Here is a 15,529-nt window from a genome sequence, read left to right on the forward strand (position 1 = left end):
TGTAGCTTGAATCCATTGCTCCGTGTCCGCTTCTCTGGAGCAGCAGAAAACAACCTTTCACCTATATGACATCCCTTTATATATTTGAACATGGCTATCATATCACCCCTTAACCTTCTCTTCTCCAGGCTAAACATACCCAGCTCCCTAAGCTGTTCCTCATTAGGCATTGTTTCCAGACCTTTGCCCATTTTGGTTGCCCTCCTCTGGACACGTTCCAGTTTGTCAGTATCCTTCTTGAACTGTGGTGCCCAGAACTGGACACAGTATTCCAGGTGAGGTCTGACCAGAGTGGAATACAGTGGTACTATTACTTCCCTTGATCTAGATCAGGCATCCCCAAACTTCGGCCCTCCAGATGTTTTGGACTACAATTCCCATCATCCCTGACCACTGGTCCTGTTAGCTAGGGTTCATGGGAGTTGTAGGCCAAAACATCTGGAGGGCTGCAATTTGGGGATGCCTGATCTAGATGCTATACTCCTATTGATGCAGCCCAGAATTGCATTGGCTTTTTTAGCTGCTGCATCACACTGTTGACTCATGTCAAGTTTGTAGTCTACCAAGACTCCTAGATCATTTTCACATGTACTACTCTCAAGTCAGGTGTCACCCATGTTGGATGTCAAACTCAGCCAAGAGCATTAGGTCGAACAGATTCCTCACTGGCCTTGCAGAAAACTTCATTGTCCAGAAAGTGGGAGAAGCAACAAGAGGAGAAGCCCAGGAGTTTTATCCCATTTCTAAACCGGACCTTTCAGCCTTCTCTTTACATCCTCCCTACTCCCTTCCTCTGCTCTTATATATCCCTGGCCAAGAGCTTGAGGTGGGAGGGAAGGGAACTGTGTACGCCACCTTAAACTCCTTTGAATAAAAGTGGGTTATAAGATATAGATAGATAGATGATAGATGACTGGCAATGATGATGAAGGAGGATAATCTTGTCCATTTACTACAGCGGTATACGTCCACTGCATCAGCATGTAATTCAAATGCAAGCAAAAGGTAAGGCAAACTCTACAAAACTCCACTCTACAAAATAAAACTGCCATCTGATCCCTCTCTTTTTCTGTAGCAGTTTGGAAGAGAGTTCCACTCTACCACTTTATTCCTCACAAAGCTCACTAGGGGTAAAATCTTAGAACTCTCCCACGAAAGAGAGCAAATAGCCTCTTATATATGCGAAAGAGAGCAAATAGCCTCTTATATATGCAACATGGATTAGAGCCATTTAGAGGGAATTATTTGTAATTGAAAACCCCTGCCTTTGCAAAAGAGGAAGAAGAGGAATGCCAGAATGCAGACCTGGCCATGAAACTGAAGTTCCTTCACCATATAAGCAGAGGCAGGATTGCATGCATTGAGTTTAAATGACTTTAATCAAGGATGATGGAGAAATATTTTTGGGCACACCAAATATGAAAGCCAAGTGCGTCCACACAGTTTGCAAAAGAGAGAGAAAATCCTGAAGACATGAAGCAATTTAGAGGAAATTCACAGGCAGGGAGGCTGTCAGGCCTGGCAACAAATGGTTCGAAAAGCTAAATGTGTCTGCATTAGCTGAGTGGTAGGTGAGGAAGACATGGACTGGGCTATAGGTATGAATAACAAGAAAGGGTGAGATGTTATGGATGAAGGAGGGAATTATACCTAGGAGAAATGTGAATAATGAAGTGAAAAACTGAGACACACACAAAAAGAGAGAGAAACTTGGGGTGAAAACTAAGGAAAATGTCTGCGATTTCAATGGAGTTCGTTGGGGGATTCTGAAAAGGGGAGGGGGAAGGATGGAATTTGATCTAGTCACACTTCATTGAGTTTTTAAAAGAACAGACTCTTTGGAGTGCTGTTAGTTTTTAATTTTCATTTCAGGGCAAAGAGAGTGGGGAGGGACACCAGCTGTTAGAAGCAGACGTTTGCCACGTTTCAATAGAAACACCCCCCTTTCGGCTAAGTTGGGGACTAAAGGGAAACTTACAACTTGTCATATTTTGAGAACCTGAGAGGGACACATTACACACTTTTGTTTTTCAGGCATAAGCTTGAGTTTGCTTTCCCCCAGACGCATCTGGGGTTGAACCTGCAATGTCTAAACAAATCAATGAGCCAGAACGTTCGACTCCCGAGGCGTTTGGGAGCCGAGGTACGACTGTATTTTAAATAAAATAAAAACTATTCCATTTTGCCAAACCTCTGATCCATGTGTTGAATTCACAGCATATTGATCTCTCACTCACTCTCCGAAAGAGATTGTATTGCATACATTAGGGCAGAGATTCAGGCTCTGGCCTCAGTCCAAACCAAAGTTGTCGGATCTAACTGCCATTAAAATGAATGGAACTTAGGTTGGCCACAAAGTAACATATCCCATTGATTTCAGTGGCACTTAGACATGACCAGATTTCTGAGCTCTGGGACCACTATATCCACGTTGAAGCCCCATGTTTTCTGGGAAATACTAGAGCTTGGGATCACCAAATGAAATAGATGGATCAACATCTTATCTCATACTTAGCTGTGCAATTCACCCATTCTGCCTTTATCCCTTGCCTTGCCTATGGATCACTCAGAGCCATTTATTAATATAATATTGTTAATAATAATATTAATACTGATTTTTAAACATATGAATTGTGTTTATATCCCACCTTCCCCCCCCCCAGGATCTCAAGATCATATACCTAGCTCTACCCCTCCTCACTTAATACCACAACAACCCTGTGGGGTAGGTTGGGCTGAGAGGCAGCAACTGACCCAAGGCCACCCAGTGAGCTTCATGGCTGAGTGGGGATTTAAATGCTGGTCTCCCAGGTCCTAGTGCAACTACTCTAACCACTACTTCACATAGGTTCTCATGGCAGCTATCTGTGCATTAAAGAGTCTGACAGGAACAGGAACCTGAGTTCAAGTTCTTCATCTGGCAGTGAGCTCCAGGACACTTCACTCCCATGAACATATTCCAAGCTGTATATCTGACTACTGGCCACACAGTGAACCCAAGGCTGCCATTTCTTTCGCCAGCACAAATGACGGCTTAGATACAGATGTTAGCTGAGATGGCTTTAAAAGGGAACCAGGCAAATTAGGAGGACAGACCTTGCAGAGGAGGCCGTTCCATTAGGGCAAATGCAGCACTGTTCCACCCACTGCAGCCTACTGGATGCCCCTGTGTTTTAGTATTATGAGAGAGGCCTATCCACTTTGTCCACATCAGGCATAGTTTTATATAGCTCTGCAACTCCCATAGAATCATAGAATAGTAGAGCTGGAAGGGACCTGAGGGTCATCTAGTCCAACCCCCTGCAATGCACAAATCACAACACTGATGACTGGCCATGCTGGCTGGGTCCAGCAGAGCCCCAGGTTCTCCATCTCTGCTCTAGATATCTTCACATTCTGCTTCTGGGCCTTCCAGGAGCATCTGACTAGCCACCGTTGTATAAACAGGATAGTGGATTAAGTGGACCCAGCAGGACTCTTGCCACACAAGCCTGAGAAAGCACCACACGACTCTTGGGTTCTGTGCAAGTGCCTGGCACCTGATATTAACTAGCAGAGAAGGAATGCTTCCCCTCTTGAGACCCATCTTTACATCTCAAGCCTCAACACTTTCCCTCTAATTTAGTGACTTTTTTACATATATAAAAGTTTTGTTTGTTTTAATTATCCCTTTCCCTTCTCACTTCAAATCCTATCGTGTCGTGTTTGTAGGTTCTAAGCAATCAGCAAGGAGTTACTTGCCCTGGTTTCTTTGTAACTTGTACAACACTTAGCACAACTTCAAGCACTTCATCAAAAACACTACAGAATAAGACTTTCTTAACTAACCACCAGCCTCTATATCATTATTATTATATCACACAAGCTGAAAAATGTAAGCTCATTCACATGCTCCAAAGTGCCAGTCACAAGAAAGCAAGTTCTGCCTTAAATGAAAAAACAATAAAAATATAATGATGAGGAAATGACCTAATGGACCAAAGCAGATTGACTTAATTTGTTATTAATTAACTGCCCCAAGCAGAATCCATAGGGGGAAATGACCCAACACCAGGATTCCAAATAACAGTTCTTTCCCCTTGGTAAATTATATTAACCTCACAGAATGTTCCAAATAAAAGAAAAAAACTCAGTGTTCTCTGGATGCCAGTGGGGGTCCTCAAAACATCACAGCTAATAAATTTAATTACTGCCCAATTGTATGAACTGGGACGTCACATACTATATGGAGAAACACTATAGATTTCCCAGCGTCAAAAGCTTGCTCATTTTCCTAGCTTTCTGATTTGGCTTTTGAGAAGTTCCTCTAGGGCCGCCTTCACCATCCTGATGCCCTCCAAAAGTTCTGAAATACAGCTCCCATCAACCACATGGAGCAGAGCCAGGCTGCCCAGGGCTGATGGGAGTTGTGGTCCAAAACATCTGGAGTGTGTCAGGCAGGCAAAGTCTGATCAATTGTATTGGTGGGGCAGAAACCAGAAGAATCTAGGAAGAGCCCTGCTGGATGAGGCCAATGACCCATCGAGTCTAGCATCCTGCTCTCACTCTCAAGAAGGCTGAAGGTAGGCTGGGAGAGATGCCTTGGACTCCAGGGCTGCCAAGCCCTTCTTGAGAGGACCACGTTGTAAGATCCGGACTCCCTCCATCCAAATTCAGGTGTAAATATGTGAATAAATCATATTTCCTAAAGCTACAACAGCCCTTGCCAAGTCTTGATTCTCAAAGGCACACAGCCCCTGGAGAGAGTGGGGGGTGGCATCCAACTTTTGTAATGAAATTATGTGGGTGGTTCTCATCCAGCCGAGCAATTACTACAGTCTTAACAGTCCAGTGAATCCCGCAAAGTTCCTAAAAGCAAAAGCAAAGGGGGCACCACTTACATTTGTGTTGCAGAGTTTGTACTGCTTATAGGCTCCAGTGCACACAATCGCAGAGGTCCTCTGAGTGGGAGTCTGGCTTTGAACTGACTGGTGAGCAACAGGAACATGAGAGACCAGCTCTGTGCCGTGGAACAAACTCTGAGATGCTGGAAAGGCTTGCAAGTGGGGCCCGGCCTCGGGGTAAGCAGAGTCACTGGAAACCGGAGTCCTGGGCGGGGGCCTGGAGTCCTCTTGGTATAAGTTTCCATGGCGAGGCGAAGGGTTAAAAGGATGAGCAAAAGAGCTCTGAGCCGATGTTGCCCATTGCTGGCTGGCTGTATTCTGGGCTGCCTGCCGCTGCCTCCTGCGTGGCTTGTTGGGCTCCTGCCCAGTGTCAGTCTGCAGTGGTAGGATATAGGGCACTTGTCCGTAGCCATACTTCCCAGGTCCAATGGGGCTTTTATTTCTGCTTCTGGAGACAAGAGGGGCAGGGTGTGAACATGAATAGGTTAACTCAGCAACAATTGAAAACAAGCATGAATTTATGGATAGTTTCAAGGAGAAGGCCAGGTTAGGGGGGGATCCTAGCAGGATGTCCTGAGGCTGCCAGCCCTGCTTACTCCCCCAAGTCATTGACTCAGCTCAGTGTGGTGCACCCCAGAGGTTTCTGGCAGTCCCATCATCTCCAACTGCTGCCCATGCGGGCTGTGTGCGATGGAAACTGTAGTCCGGCAACACCTGGAAGGTACCATTTTGGCTGCCCCCAGCTTAGCTGGTGGAAGCAGCTGCCTATGGGAAGCCATTCACCATCTGGCCTTGTTCAAGGTGCTTGTGAATAACTCTGCATTGGGTATTCCAGGGCACTGTGGGGATCAAAATGGCTGGTAGCTTCCCACTTCAAGGAATCAGGTAGGTGGGCAGAAGATTTGCAGCAGAATGGGGTCTTAGCCAAGGCTCTTGGGTCCCAGCAGCTGCCCCAGGAGAGCAAATGTTGCCACCTTTCCAGTGCACTTTGCAGCCTTATAAGAGCCTAGATGTCCAAGAAAGGACCACTGCCCAACCCCCTTCCTGCCTCCAATACTGTTACACATCCCTGAAGACTTTGCTTCAGCCATGGGATGTTGTATTGCTTTAGGTTGCGATAAATTTCCTCTGTGTCAATGGCAGCAGCCAACATGGAGACCTCCAGATGTTGCTCCAATTTCCATCATCTCTGACCTATTGGCCATGTTGTGGAGGGTACCATGTGAGCTACTCCTGATTTGGAAGTCAAGAGGCTTTCGTTCTGTATGAAGATCTATTTGGAGGGGAAACACTGTTGTACTACCAAAATAAATAAACAGCAAATCCCACACACTGCTTGATTGCAGCAAACCTCTAAGTGGTTTACATGAAATATTAAAATTATCAGCAAAAACAGATTTTTAAAAGTAATTAAAAACATTTGAAATTCAAAAAATTCCTTCCAGCAGCACCTTAAAGACCAACTAAGTTTTTATTTTGGTATGAGGTATCTGAAGAAGTGTGCATGCACACGAAAGCTCATACCAAAATAAAAACTTAGTTGGTCTTTAAGGTGCTGCTGGAAGGAATTTTTTAATTTTGTTTCGACTACGTCAGACCAACACGGCTACCTACCTGTATTTAAAATTCAATTCATAAAAACCTAAAAACAGCCTGCTGCATCAGGCCAGTGGCCCATCTAGTCCAGCATCCTGGTCTCACAATGGCCAACAGATGCTTGTGGGAAACAAGCAAACAGGATTTGAACTCACTTGTCATTCAGCTGGTTTTCAGAATCATTGCAAACTCTGGTTCCCTCCAACCTCCAGTTCTGCACACTGGAGCAACAAAGAACAAGCAGAGCTTCCATGTTCACAGAAGGGATTATGCAAAGGTTGTGTATGTGATTGTAACAAGTAGCTCAGGGGTAGAGCATTTGCCTTGCAAGCAGAAGGTTCCAAGTTCAGTCCCCAGCATCTCCAGGTGGAGCTGGGACAAACTCCTACCTAAGCCCCTGGGGAGCTGCTGCCAGTCAGTGTACGCAGAACTCAGCAAGATGGACCAATGGTCTGGCTTGGTATAAGGGAGCTTCCTCCATTCCTCTTTCACCAGGACTCACTTGACAAATTCTGCTCACTCAGCATACAAAAGGGATTCAATAGGTAATTAACCCAGCTACTCCCAATAACCAGCAATTTAAATCCAGCCTGGAAATTGAATGGGAGCCAGAGGAGCTGTCATAGCACAGGTGAAACAAGTGCAAACATCCTATCCCACAATGCAGGAGAGCTCTTTTTATGCCCTGGGAGGGAACATGCACTTGGAGATGATGCCACCCTGGAGCCAAACATGCCTTCTCCCCTGATGCTTTCTCATGCTAGTCAAGCAAGCAGGGTCTTAAGGACTTCAAAGTGCCTCTGCTAGGGTCTCCTTTGTTCAGAGCCAGCCCCCAACCCCAACTCCCTAAAGCACCACCTTCTTCAGCTAAAACAAAAGCCTGGGACAAACAGTTCTGATATGCATTTTCAGTAGGAAAGGCAAGCTCCAAGCCTCAGTTCAGAGGCTCTTCCCAAATTCCTTGTCTCGGGAATGTTTGTTTTCTTACTCACCCTCTCCCATTGCCAGTCAGGGGGCTTGTTACACTGACGTCTTTGAGATCATTTACATAACCTTTCAGCATTTGGGGTTTATGATCCATTTCCACCCTTCAACCATGTATGAACCAGAGTGTTGTTCACCAGCCCTACGAGAAACTGTCACTCAGGACTTGTTTGCATGGCTTCGTTTGTTTCTTCTAGCCCATCTTCAAGAAACTGCAGACCGTGATCTAAGAATCCAAACCGTTCCTGTTTGCACCATTTGCGAAGCCAGTTGTTCACTTCCCCTATTTTTCCCTCTCTCCCTGGGCCATGTCGTTCAACTGGGAGGACAGTCTTGAAAGACCTACATTGGCTCCCAACATGTTTCCGAGCACAATTCAAAGTGTTGGTGCTGACCTTTAAAGCCCTAAACGGCCTTGGTCCAGTATACCTGAAGGAGCGTATCCACCCCCATCGTTCTGCCTGGACACTGAAGTCCAGCATCGAGGGCCTACTGGCGGTTCCCTCGTTGCGAGAAGCCAAGTTGCAGGGAACCAGGCAGAGTGGCACCCGCCCTGTGGAATGCCCTCCCATCAGATGTCAAAGAAAAAAACAACTAACAGACTTTTAGAAGACATCTGAAGGCAGCCCTGTTTAGGAAAGCTTTTAATATTTAATAGATTATTTTAATATTCTGTTGGAAGCCGCTCAGAGAGGCTGGTGAAACCCAGCCAGATGGGCGCAGTACAAATAATAAATTATTATTATTGTTATTATTATTATTGCTCTGGTAACCTCAAGGTTAGATTACTGCAGTGCATTATACGTAGGGCTGCCCCTGAAGACAGTTCAGAAACTTCAGCTAGTCCAGAATTCAGCGGCCAGGTTGCTTAGCGGAGCAAGATAGTTTGAGCATATTACATTGATCCTGGCCTGACTGCAGTGGCTACCAATTAGTTTCCAGGTGTCATGGACATGACTGACTACAACCAAGAGGAGCAGGCTGAATGGGGGGGGGGGGCAGCCAGGCAGAAGTGGAAGAGGGAGACTTGCCTTTTTCTTAGACAGTTGAAAGTCGTGGCCAAAAAAACCCTTCTCAGAAAGGAATGCGCCTTATCAAGGTAGTGAGAGCGGGCTGGAGGAAAGCCAGCTCTCTGCTTGGGGGGGGGATTCTTCCTCAGAGGAAGGGAAGGGAAGGCAGCTGGCCCTGTGAGCCCAAGGTATTGACAAATAGCAAGGGTCAGAGACATGTGTTGACCCCAGAAGCGGAAGGGCAGGAGATTCCGTGTTTCCTGCTGGGGGAGGGACTCAAGTTCAGACGTTTCAATGGAACTATGATGTATAGTCGCTAGAGAGCGTGGCTCCGAGAATAATTGGCTGTAGACAATAAATCTTCTTGTAATTACTACCACTGCTTGCTGTTTATCTATGCCGGCAGCCTGATACCGTGCTGGTTTTGACCTATAAAGTCTTAAACAGCTCAGGACCGCAATACCTCAAGGACCGCTTCTTTCCATATGAACCTACCCGGATCCTGAGATCATCTGCTGAGGCCCTTCTTTGTGTGCCTCAGAGACTATGGGAACAATCATGGAAAGTAAATATAAGGTTTACAGCATGCTACACGCTAAGAATAAACTTCACGAAGATGATGCACAGGTGGTATTTGATGCCAAATACTAGCAAAAATGTCAAAATCAACAAAGGGCAACTGTTGGAAATGCAAGGAAGCAGAGGGAACTTTTTCCACAAGTGGTGGTCGTGCAGCTTAATTAAAAATTATTGGGAAATTAGCCATAATAACCTTCTTCTTTTTTTGAAGAAAAAAATCTTTTCTAAAAATCCAGAAGCATTTTTGCTGGGGTTAATAACAGAAGTTACTAAAAAGGAAACCTGTTACTATATGCAACAACTGCCATACATCTGTCATTAGCACAGAAATGGAAAAGAGATAAGGGACCAAGAAAGGAAGAATTGCAGGGGTGACCACTAGAATAAGAAATCGAAATTATAAAAGATATCAGGAGGACTGGGTATTTTGTACTGAATATACGAAGAAGTTTTATAAGGAGAGTGGGAAGCCGGCAAGCAGGACCCGAGCACAAGAGCATCTCTCTCCCCTCCTGGGGTTTCCAGCAACTTGCCTTCAGAAGCAAGGCGGCCTCCGACTGTGGAGGCAAAGCATGGGCATTGAAAGCTCCTCCACGATTTTGTCCCTTTCTCTGTTAAAGCCACCCAGCTTGGTGTCTGCCACTCCCTTCTGTGAGAGCAAGTTCCCAGCATGACTAAGTCCTTTCTTTTTTCTGTTATGAGGGAGAGAAAAACTTCTCCCTACCCACCTTCTCCATGCACTGCATGATTTAATTCACTTTGGTGAATCATCTCTTAGGGCTATAAAGGGAGGAGGATTAAAATTGTGGGAAGTTGAGAGATAAATACTTTTAAAGGTAAGGAGTTAAGGTTTATTGTTTATTTATTTCCAGTCTTTTCTCCAAGGAGCTCAAGGCAGCATACCTGGGCCCCTCTCCTCTTATTTTAACCTCACAACAATCCTGAGGTACCGGTAGGTTAGGCTGAGAGACTATGACTGGTCACCTAGTGGACTTCATGGCTGAGTGAGGATTCGAACCCTGGTCTCCTGGGTCATGGCCCAACAACACTTTAACTCCTAGACCACACAGTAACTTTTAAACACCACTCCACAGCCTTCAAAATGACCTGTGATCAATGAAATACAAACACACAGATCACTTCCTTTGACAGTGCGAAGCTGCAGGACTGATTGGCGACAGCAATTGATACTTCCAAAGGACAATTACTAAAGGATGGTACCGTGAGTACTTTGAACATTTGATCTGGCAAATTTGGACTAATTTGGACATAGAATTGGGGTTTTAATTGGGGTTCTGGACACGTTCCAGCTTGTCAGTCTCCTTCTTGAACTGTGGTGCCCAGAACTGGACACAGTTCTCCAGTGAGGTCTGACCAGAGCGGAATACAGTGGTACTATTACTTCCCTTGATCTAGATGCTATACTCCTATTGGGGCAACCCAGAATTGCATTGGCTTTTTTAGCTCCCAGTGTTCTTTCACCTTCAAAGTGTACCGTAAATGGTAGTGCTACATTTGAAACAAATTGAATGCTACTCAATCAGTCTGCACTAAATCCTCCCATCTTCTTTCAAGATCTTTTAAAATAAGAAAACAACATGTTAGTGCCTCAAAAAAGTTTTTAAAGCTGCTCCAAGGCTGGAGTGAGGTGTGTTCTCGATCACACTGGCATTATGCAATCAGTGCTATGCACAACAAGAATCTTGGAGATCCATTTCTCTTCTGACTTAAATCTGGGTGAGAAAACTTACCACTTACACAGAGTGGAGGGTCCCAAGCTAACCAGAATTCTGTTAAGAAATCCCTTGTCTAACATTTTTGAGAGACTGAGTTTTGAAATGTAAGGCAATTTTTCCTCTGCCAGAAGATTTTAATGTTCCAGTAAAGAATTGATTTGCTTAGCATACTTTCCCTTTTTTATGAGCGGTAGCCTCCTCAAATTATAGTAGTTCTTTCCCTCTGCAGTAGAAACTCCTAAAGGTCAAAAGAAAAGCAAAATTCAATCACATGGTTTGTGCCCAGCTTCCTTGATTCGAGGTTTGTTGAAATAACTCCCATGTGTGCATGTCCCAACCCCTGGATTCACTGTTATGTGGTAGTTGTGGTAGCACCACAACTGCGAGACTCCCTTCCCATGGAAGCTCCGCTGGTCCAATCTTGTTTAACTTTTCTGAGACATGTCAGGGTCTTGGTATCACACCCAGCTGATTCTCTGAGGCTTTCTGCTGCTTTACTTATGTTTGTGATGTCTTTCCAGGCTTTTAATGTTGGTAACTTTAAAAAAATCATGGTTACTTTAGTGCCTCATCCCTGCATACCTGAAGGAGCATCTCCACCCCCATCGTTCAGCTCCAAGGTCCAGCTTCGAGGGCCTTCTGGCAATTCCCTCCCTGCTAGAAGTGAGGTTACAGGGAACCAGGTAGAGGGCCTTCTCGGTAGTGGCACCCTCCCTGTGGAACGCCCTCCTGTCAGATGTCAAGGGAATAAACAACTATCTGACTTTTAGAAGACATCTGAAGGCAGCCCTGTATAAGGAAGTTTTTAATGTTTCATGTTTTATTGTGTTTTTAATATTCTGTTGTGAGCTGCCTAGAGTGGCCAGGGCAATCCAGTCCATAGCTGCCAAGTTTTCACTTTTCTCGCGAGGAAGCCTATTCAGCATAAGGGAAAATCCCTGTAAAAAAGGGGTAACTTGGCAGCTATGATCCAGTCAGATAGGTGGCATGTAAACAACAACAACAACAATTTATTTATATCCCGCCCATCTGGGTGGCTTCCAACAGAAAGATTAGAATACACTAATTTCTTAAACATTAAAAGCTTCCCTAAACAGGGCTGCCTTCAGATGTCCCCTAAAAGTCTGGTAGTTGTATATAAATATGAGGATGAGGATGTTTTCATCAAGCAAGCCATCTTAGTGAGGGGTCCAAGCTCACTATTAAGAATGGAAAAACGGAGAAAATTGTTCTCAAAAGGTGCCAGCTAAGAATATGTATCATAGCTCAATGTGTCATGGACCCTTTTCAAGAGGAATCCCAACCTTTTAAATTCCAGAGAATAGCTGAAGCCAGCTTGCACAAATACTGCTACCGTATTTGTTTCACACCAAGAGATCTCACACTTTCATGCTCCCAGATGGGGAGCAGCATTTGCGAAAGCTGCTTCAGCAATTCTTCAGAACCTGAATTTGGGCTCAACCACCACTTTTGATTGACCCATATTTTGATGGTTATTATGTACCAATAAATGTATGCTGGTCCAAGAGCTTTTCTTGTTCTTCTGGGACTATGCAATCATGCCCCCTGAATCAGAGATACTGTAAATAGATAGATAGATGATAGATGAGGCATCCCCAAACTGCAGCGGCCCTCCAGATGTTTTGGCCTACAACTCCCATGATCCCTAGCTAACAGGACCAGTGGTTGGGGGTGATGGGAATTGTAGTCCAAAACATCTGGAGGGCCAAAGTTTGGGGATGCCTGTGATAGATTAGATAGATAGATAGGATAGATGATAGATATAGATATTCAATTGCAATAATCCAATAAAAGCCACAATAATCCAATAAAAGTCACAATACCAAATTACAATACAATTAAAAAAGCCAATTATTCAAATACCAAATTAAACCATTTTAGGTCACTTCCCATGTGCTGGATTTCAGGGTGCTAAATCCAGAAGAACCTCTGCCCATAATGGCTGCGTTGGAGGGGTACTGATAAGCGAAGTGCTTTGCACTCAGCACCTCTTGCCTCTCGGAGCGAGAGCCAGGTATTAGACGATCTGCGAGTGAAGCTCACTCCCCCAGGGTCGGGGGTGGGGCTTGCAAGGACCACTGCACTCAAATCATCCTTGTTTATGCTCCGCAAATGATCTCTGCTAATTTGGGAGCTGCCTCCATTATGGCAGAAAACACCAGAAGCCATTCCCTGAAACAGATCTAATCAGATCTTAAAAGATGTGCAGAAAATCCAAAGAGATTTAGCTCAGCCAAGCTTCAATTCAGCAGGTAAGAAACTGCCCCCTCAAAAACTATTAGAGCCCTGGTGGGAAGCTGGTTAACAAGCAGATGAGTGAATAATAGCAAGCAAGCAAACAGACAGACAGACAACCCACTCAGCAATCTTTGGAAAAGGCCCTGCTCATTTCTTCTTATTTTAGTTATTAATGCATTTTCTTCCTGGTTTAGAAGCAATGATAAAGTTCCAGATCCAGCTGCTGGCTAGCAGGTCCAGCAGAAAGACTTTTGCAGTGTGGGACTCCAGAGCCCCCTGCCTCTCGCCTCTCCCCATCATAGCCACTGATGGCTTCAAAAGGATCCGAGAACAATTGGAGATCTCAATAAATTTAATCCCCACATTCCCCTTCCCTCATCCATCTCCACCGCCTCCAGCAGACTCAAATAAAACACCTTTTATTGCCATGATAAATGTCTCTCCCTCCCAGATTTCCAGCAGAGTTCAAGTTTCTCGTTATATTGCTTATCATTCTTTTTTCACAAGATGCTGCCTTCTGTAATTTCAGACGTTTCCTTCTTTTAAAATCTCGAACCACCAATTCAAAACATACATCACAATGAATAAAACTCCAAGACACTGCAGATTAGTTTTTGCTTTTTGTATTGAAGTTGGAGTTGAGTTTAAGGTTCTCCATTACGTCAACCCAAGGGACAAATTTAGACCTTGTATTTCAAGTAGCATTTAAAATGGTTCAGTGTGTGTGTGTGTGTGTGTGTGTGTGTACAACATGGGCACTGGGCTTATGTTCACCAGTTTGATGCACATGGTATGAACCTATTGACATATCAAGATCAACTGCACAATCAGATTCTCAGGTCCCATGGGCCTTAAAAGGTTAAAAGGAGCACCTTGAATTGAGTCCCAAAGTAGAGTTCATTTTTTTAAAAAAAAAGAGTCCCATTTTAAAAAAACCAAAGACAGGGCTCAGTTCAAAAAACAGGTAAATGCTTCAGTAAAACAAGAGGATGTGCATTGGCATAATGTCTTCTGTCATGGTGTCCCGTTGTGCCAGAAGTGGTTTAGTCATGCTGGCCACATGACCTGGAAAGCTGTGGACAAATGCTGGCTCCCTTGGACTGAAAGCAGAGATGAGCGCCACACTCCATAGTCAAATTCAATTGGACCTAACCATCAATGGGTCCTTTACCTTTACCTTTACCTGTGCTAAATGATCAGCAAAGGTACAAATGCAAATTTAGGTGAGGCTTTCTATTTTTTTAAAAAAATTATTCATTTTGCAATAAAACATATAATTAACTCAAAGAAGACTTCTGGTCGATCGCACAGCCATTTTGGTCAGGGTTTTGCTCATCGGAGCGAAACCCGGTGCGTCAAAGGCTGGGGACACTGCTCCAGCGCAGCGGGTCCCCTTAGAAATCCCAAATCGAGCTTTTTGGGAACGTGGACGTTTGGCCAGCATGGATTGCAGGCTCCCCCCTCCCCGGAAAAGGCTCTATTTTGAGCCCCCGAGAGTGAGGGGGTCAGAGCTGCAGCGAAAACGGATCTATCACTTCCTTTGACAGCGCGAAGCTGCAGGACTGATTGGCGACAGCAATTGATACTTCCAAAGGACAATTACTAAAGGATGGTACCATGAGTACTTTGAACATTTGATTTGGCAAATTTGGACTAATTTGGACATGGAATTGGGATTTTAAAACGGAACGGAAGCCAGCCCCTTTCCGCTGATTCAATTAGAGAGCAGAAAAGGTTACCAAAGCCTGGAAATCAGTCTAAGACATTTGTAATTTCCATAGAAGACTGTCAACCCTCCATAACAGAATTAAAAAGGATTAAAAAGAATTAAAAAGAGAGAGGGGACTTGGAAAAATCGTTCCTCTGTTGGAGCGGAGGACCTGTCAGGCAGCGAGAGGCTATTGTGATGTAACAAATACAAGAGTGACAGTGCTACTTTTGTTTCCGCTTAGTTACTTGAAATCCAAGCTGGAAACAGACTTATTAGAGGCAAAAAGTAAGAATATTTCCAGGGTATATAATCTATTGCTGGAGTGGCATACGAAAGACGAACAGACAAAATCAGTGATGGTTGAATGGGATAAAGATGTGAGGCATAATATTATGATGGCAGATTGGGAGAGGTTGTGGAAGAAGGGAATTACGTTTACAGCATGTATTGTATTAAAGGATCTAGAAAATGATCTAGGAGTCTTGGTAGACCACAAACTTGACATGAGTCAACAGTGTGATGCAGCAGCTAAAAAAGCCAATGCAACATGTTGTTTTCTTATTTTAAAAGATCTTGAAAGAAGATGGGAGGATTGAGTGCAGACTGATTGAGTAGCATTCAATTTGTTTCAAATGTATCACTACCATTTACGGTACACTTTGAAGGTGAAAGAACACTGGGAGCTAAAAAAGCCAATGCAATTCTGGGCTGCATCAATAGGAGTATAGCATCTAGATCAAGGGAAGTAATAGTACCACTGTATCTGGTCAG

The 15,529-nt window shown here is 44.4% G+C and overlaps 1 protein-coding gene across 11 annotated transcripts in view; it reads right to left on the reverse strand.

Annotated features, from left to right (window-relative positions):
- The window catches only part of THSD4 (thrombospondin type 1 domain containing 4), a 372,415-nt gene that overhangs the window by 290,560 nt on the left and 66,326 nt on the right, over positions 1-15,529 (reverse strand). For all 11 annotated transcript variants that reach the window (XM_088657004.1, XM_088657003.1, XM_060282606.2 and 8 more), the window contains one exon: positions 4,881-5,331. In XM_088657004.1, the coding sequence (XP_088513130.1) occupies positions 4,881-5,331 (451 nt within the window). The remainder of the gene's footprint in view (positions 1-4,880; positions 5,332-15,529) is intronic.

The sequence above is a fragment of the Zootoca vivipara genome, chromosome 13 (genome assembly GCF_965207765.1).
Source record: "Zootoca vivipara chromosome 13, rZooViv2.hap1.1, whole genome shotgun sequence".
In the NCBI taxonomy this organism is placed as follows: Eukaryota; Metazoa; Chordata; class Lepidosauria; order Squamata; family Lacertidae; genus Zootoca; species Zootoca vivipara.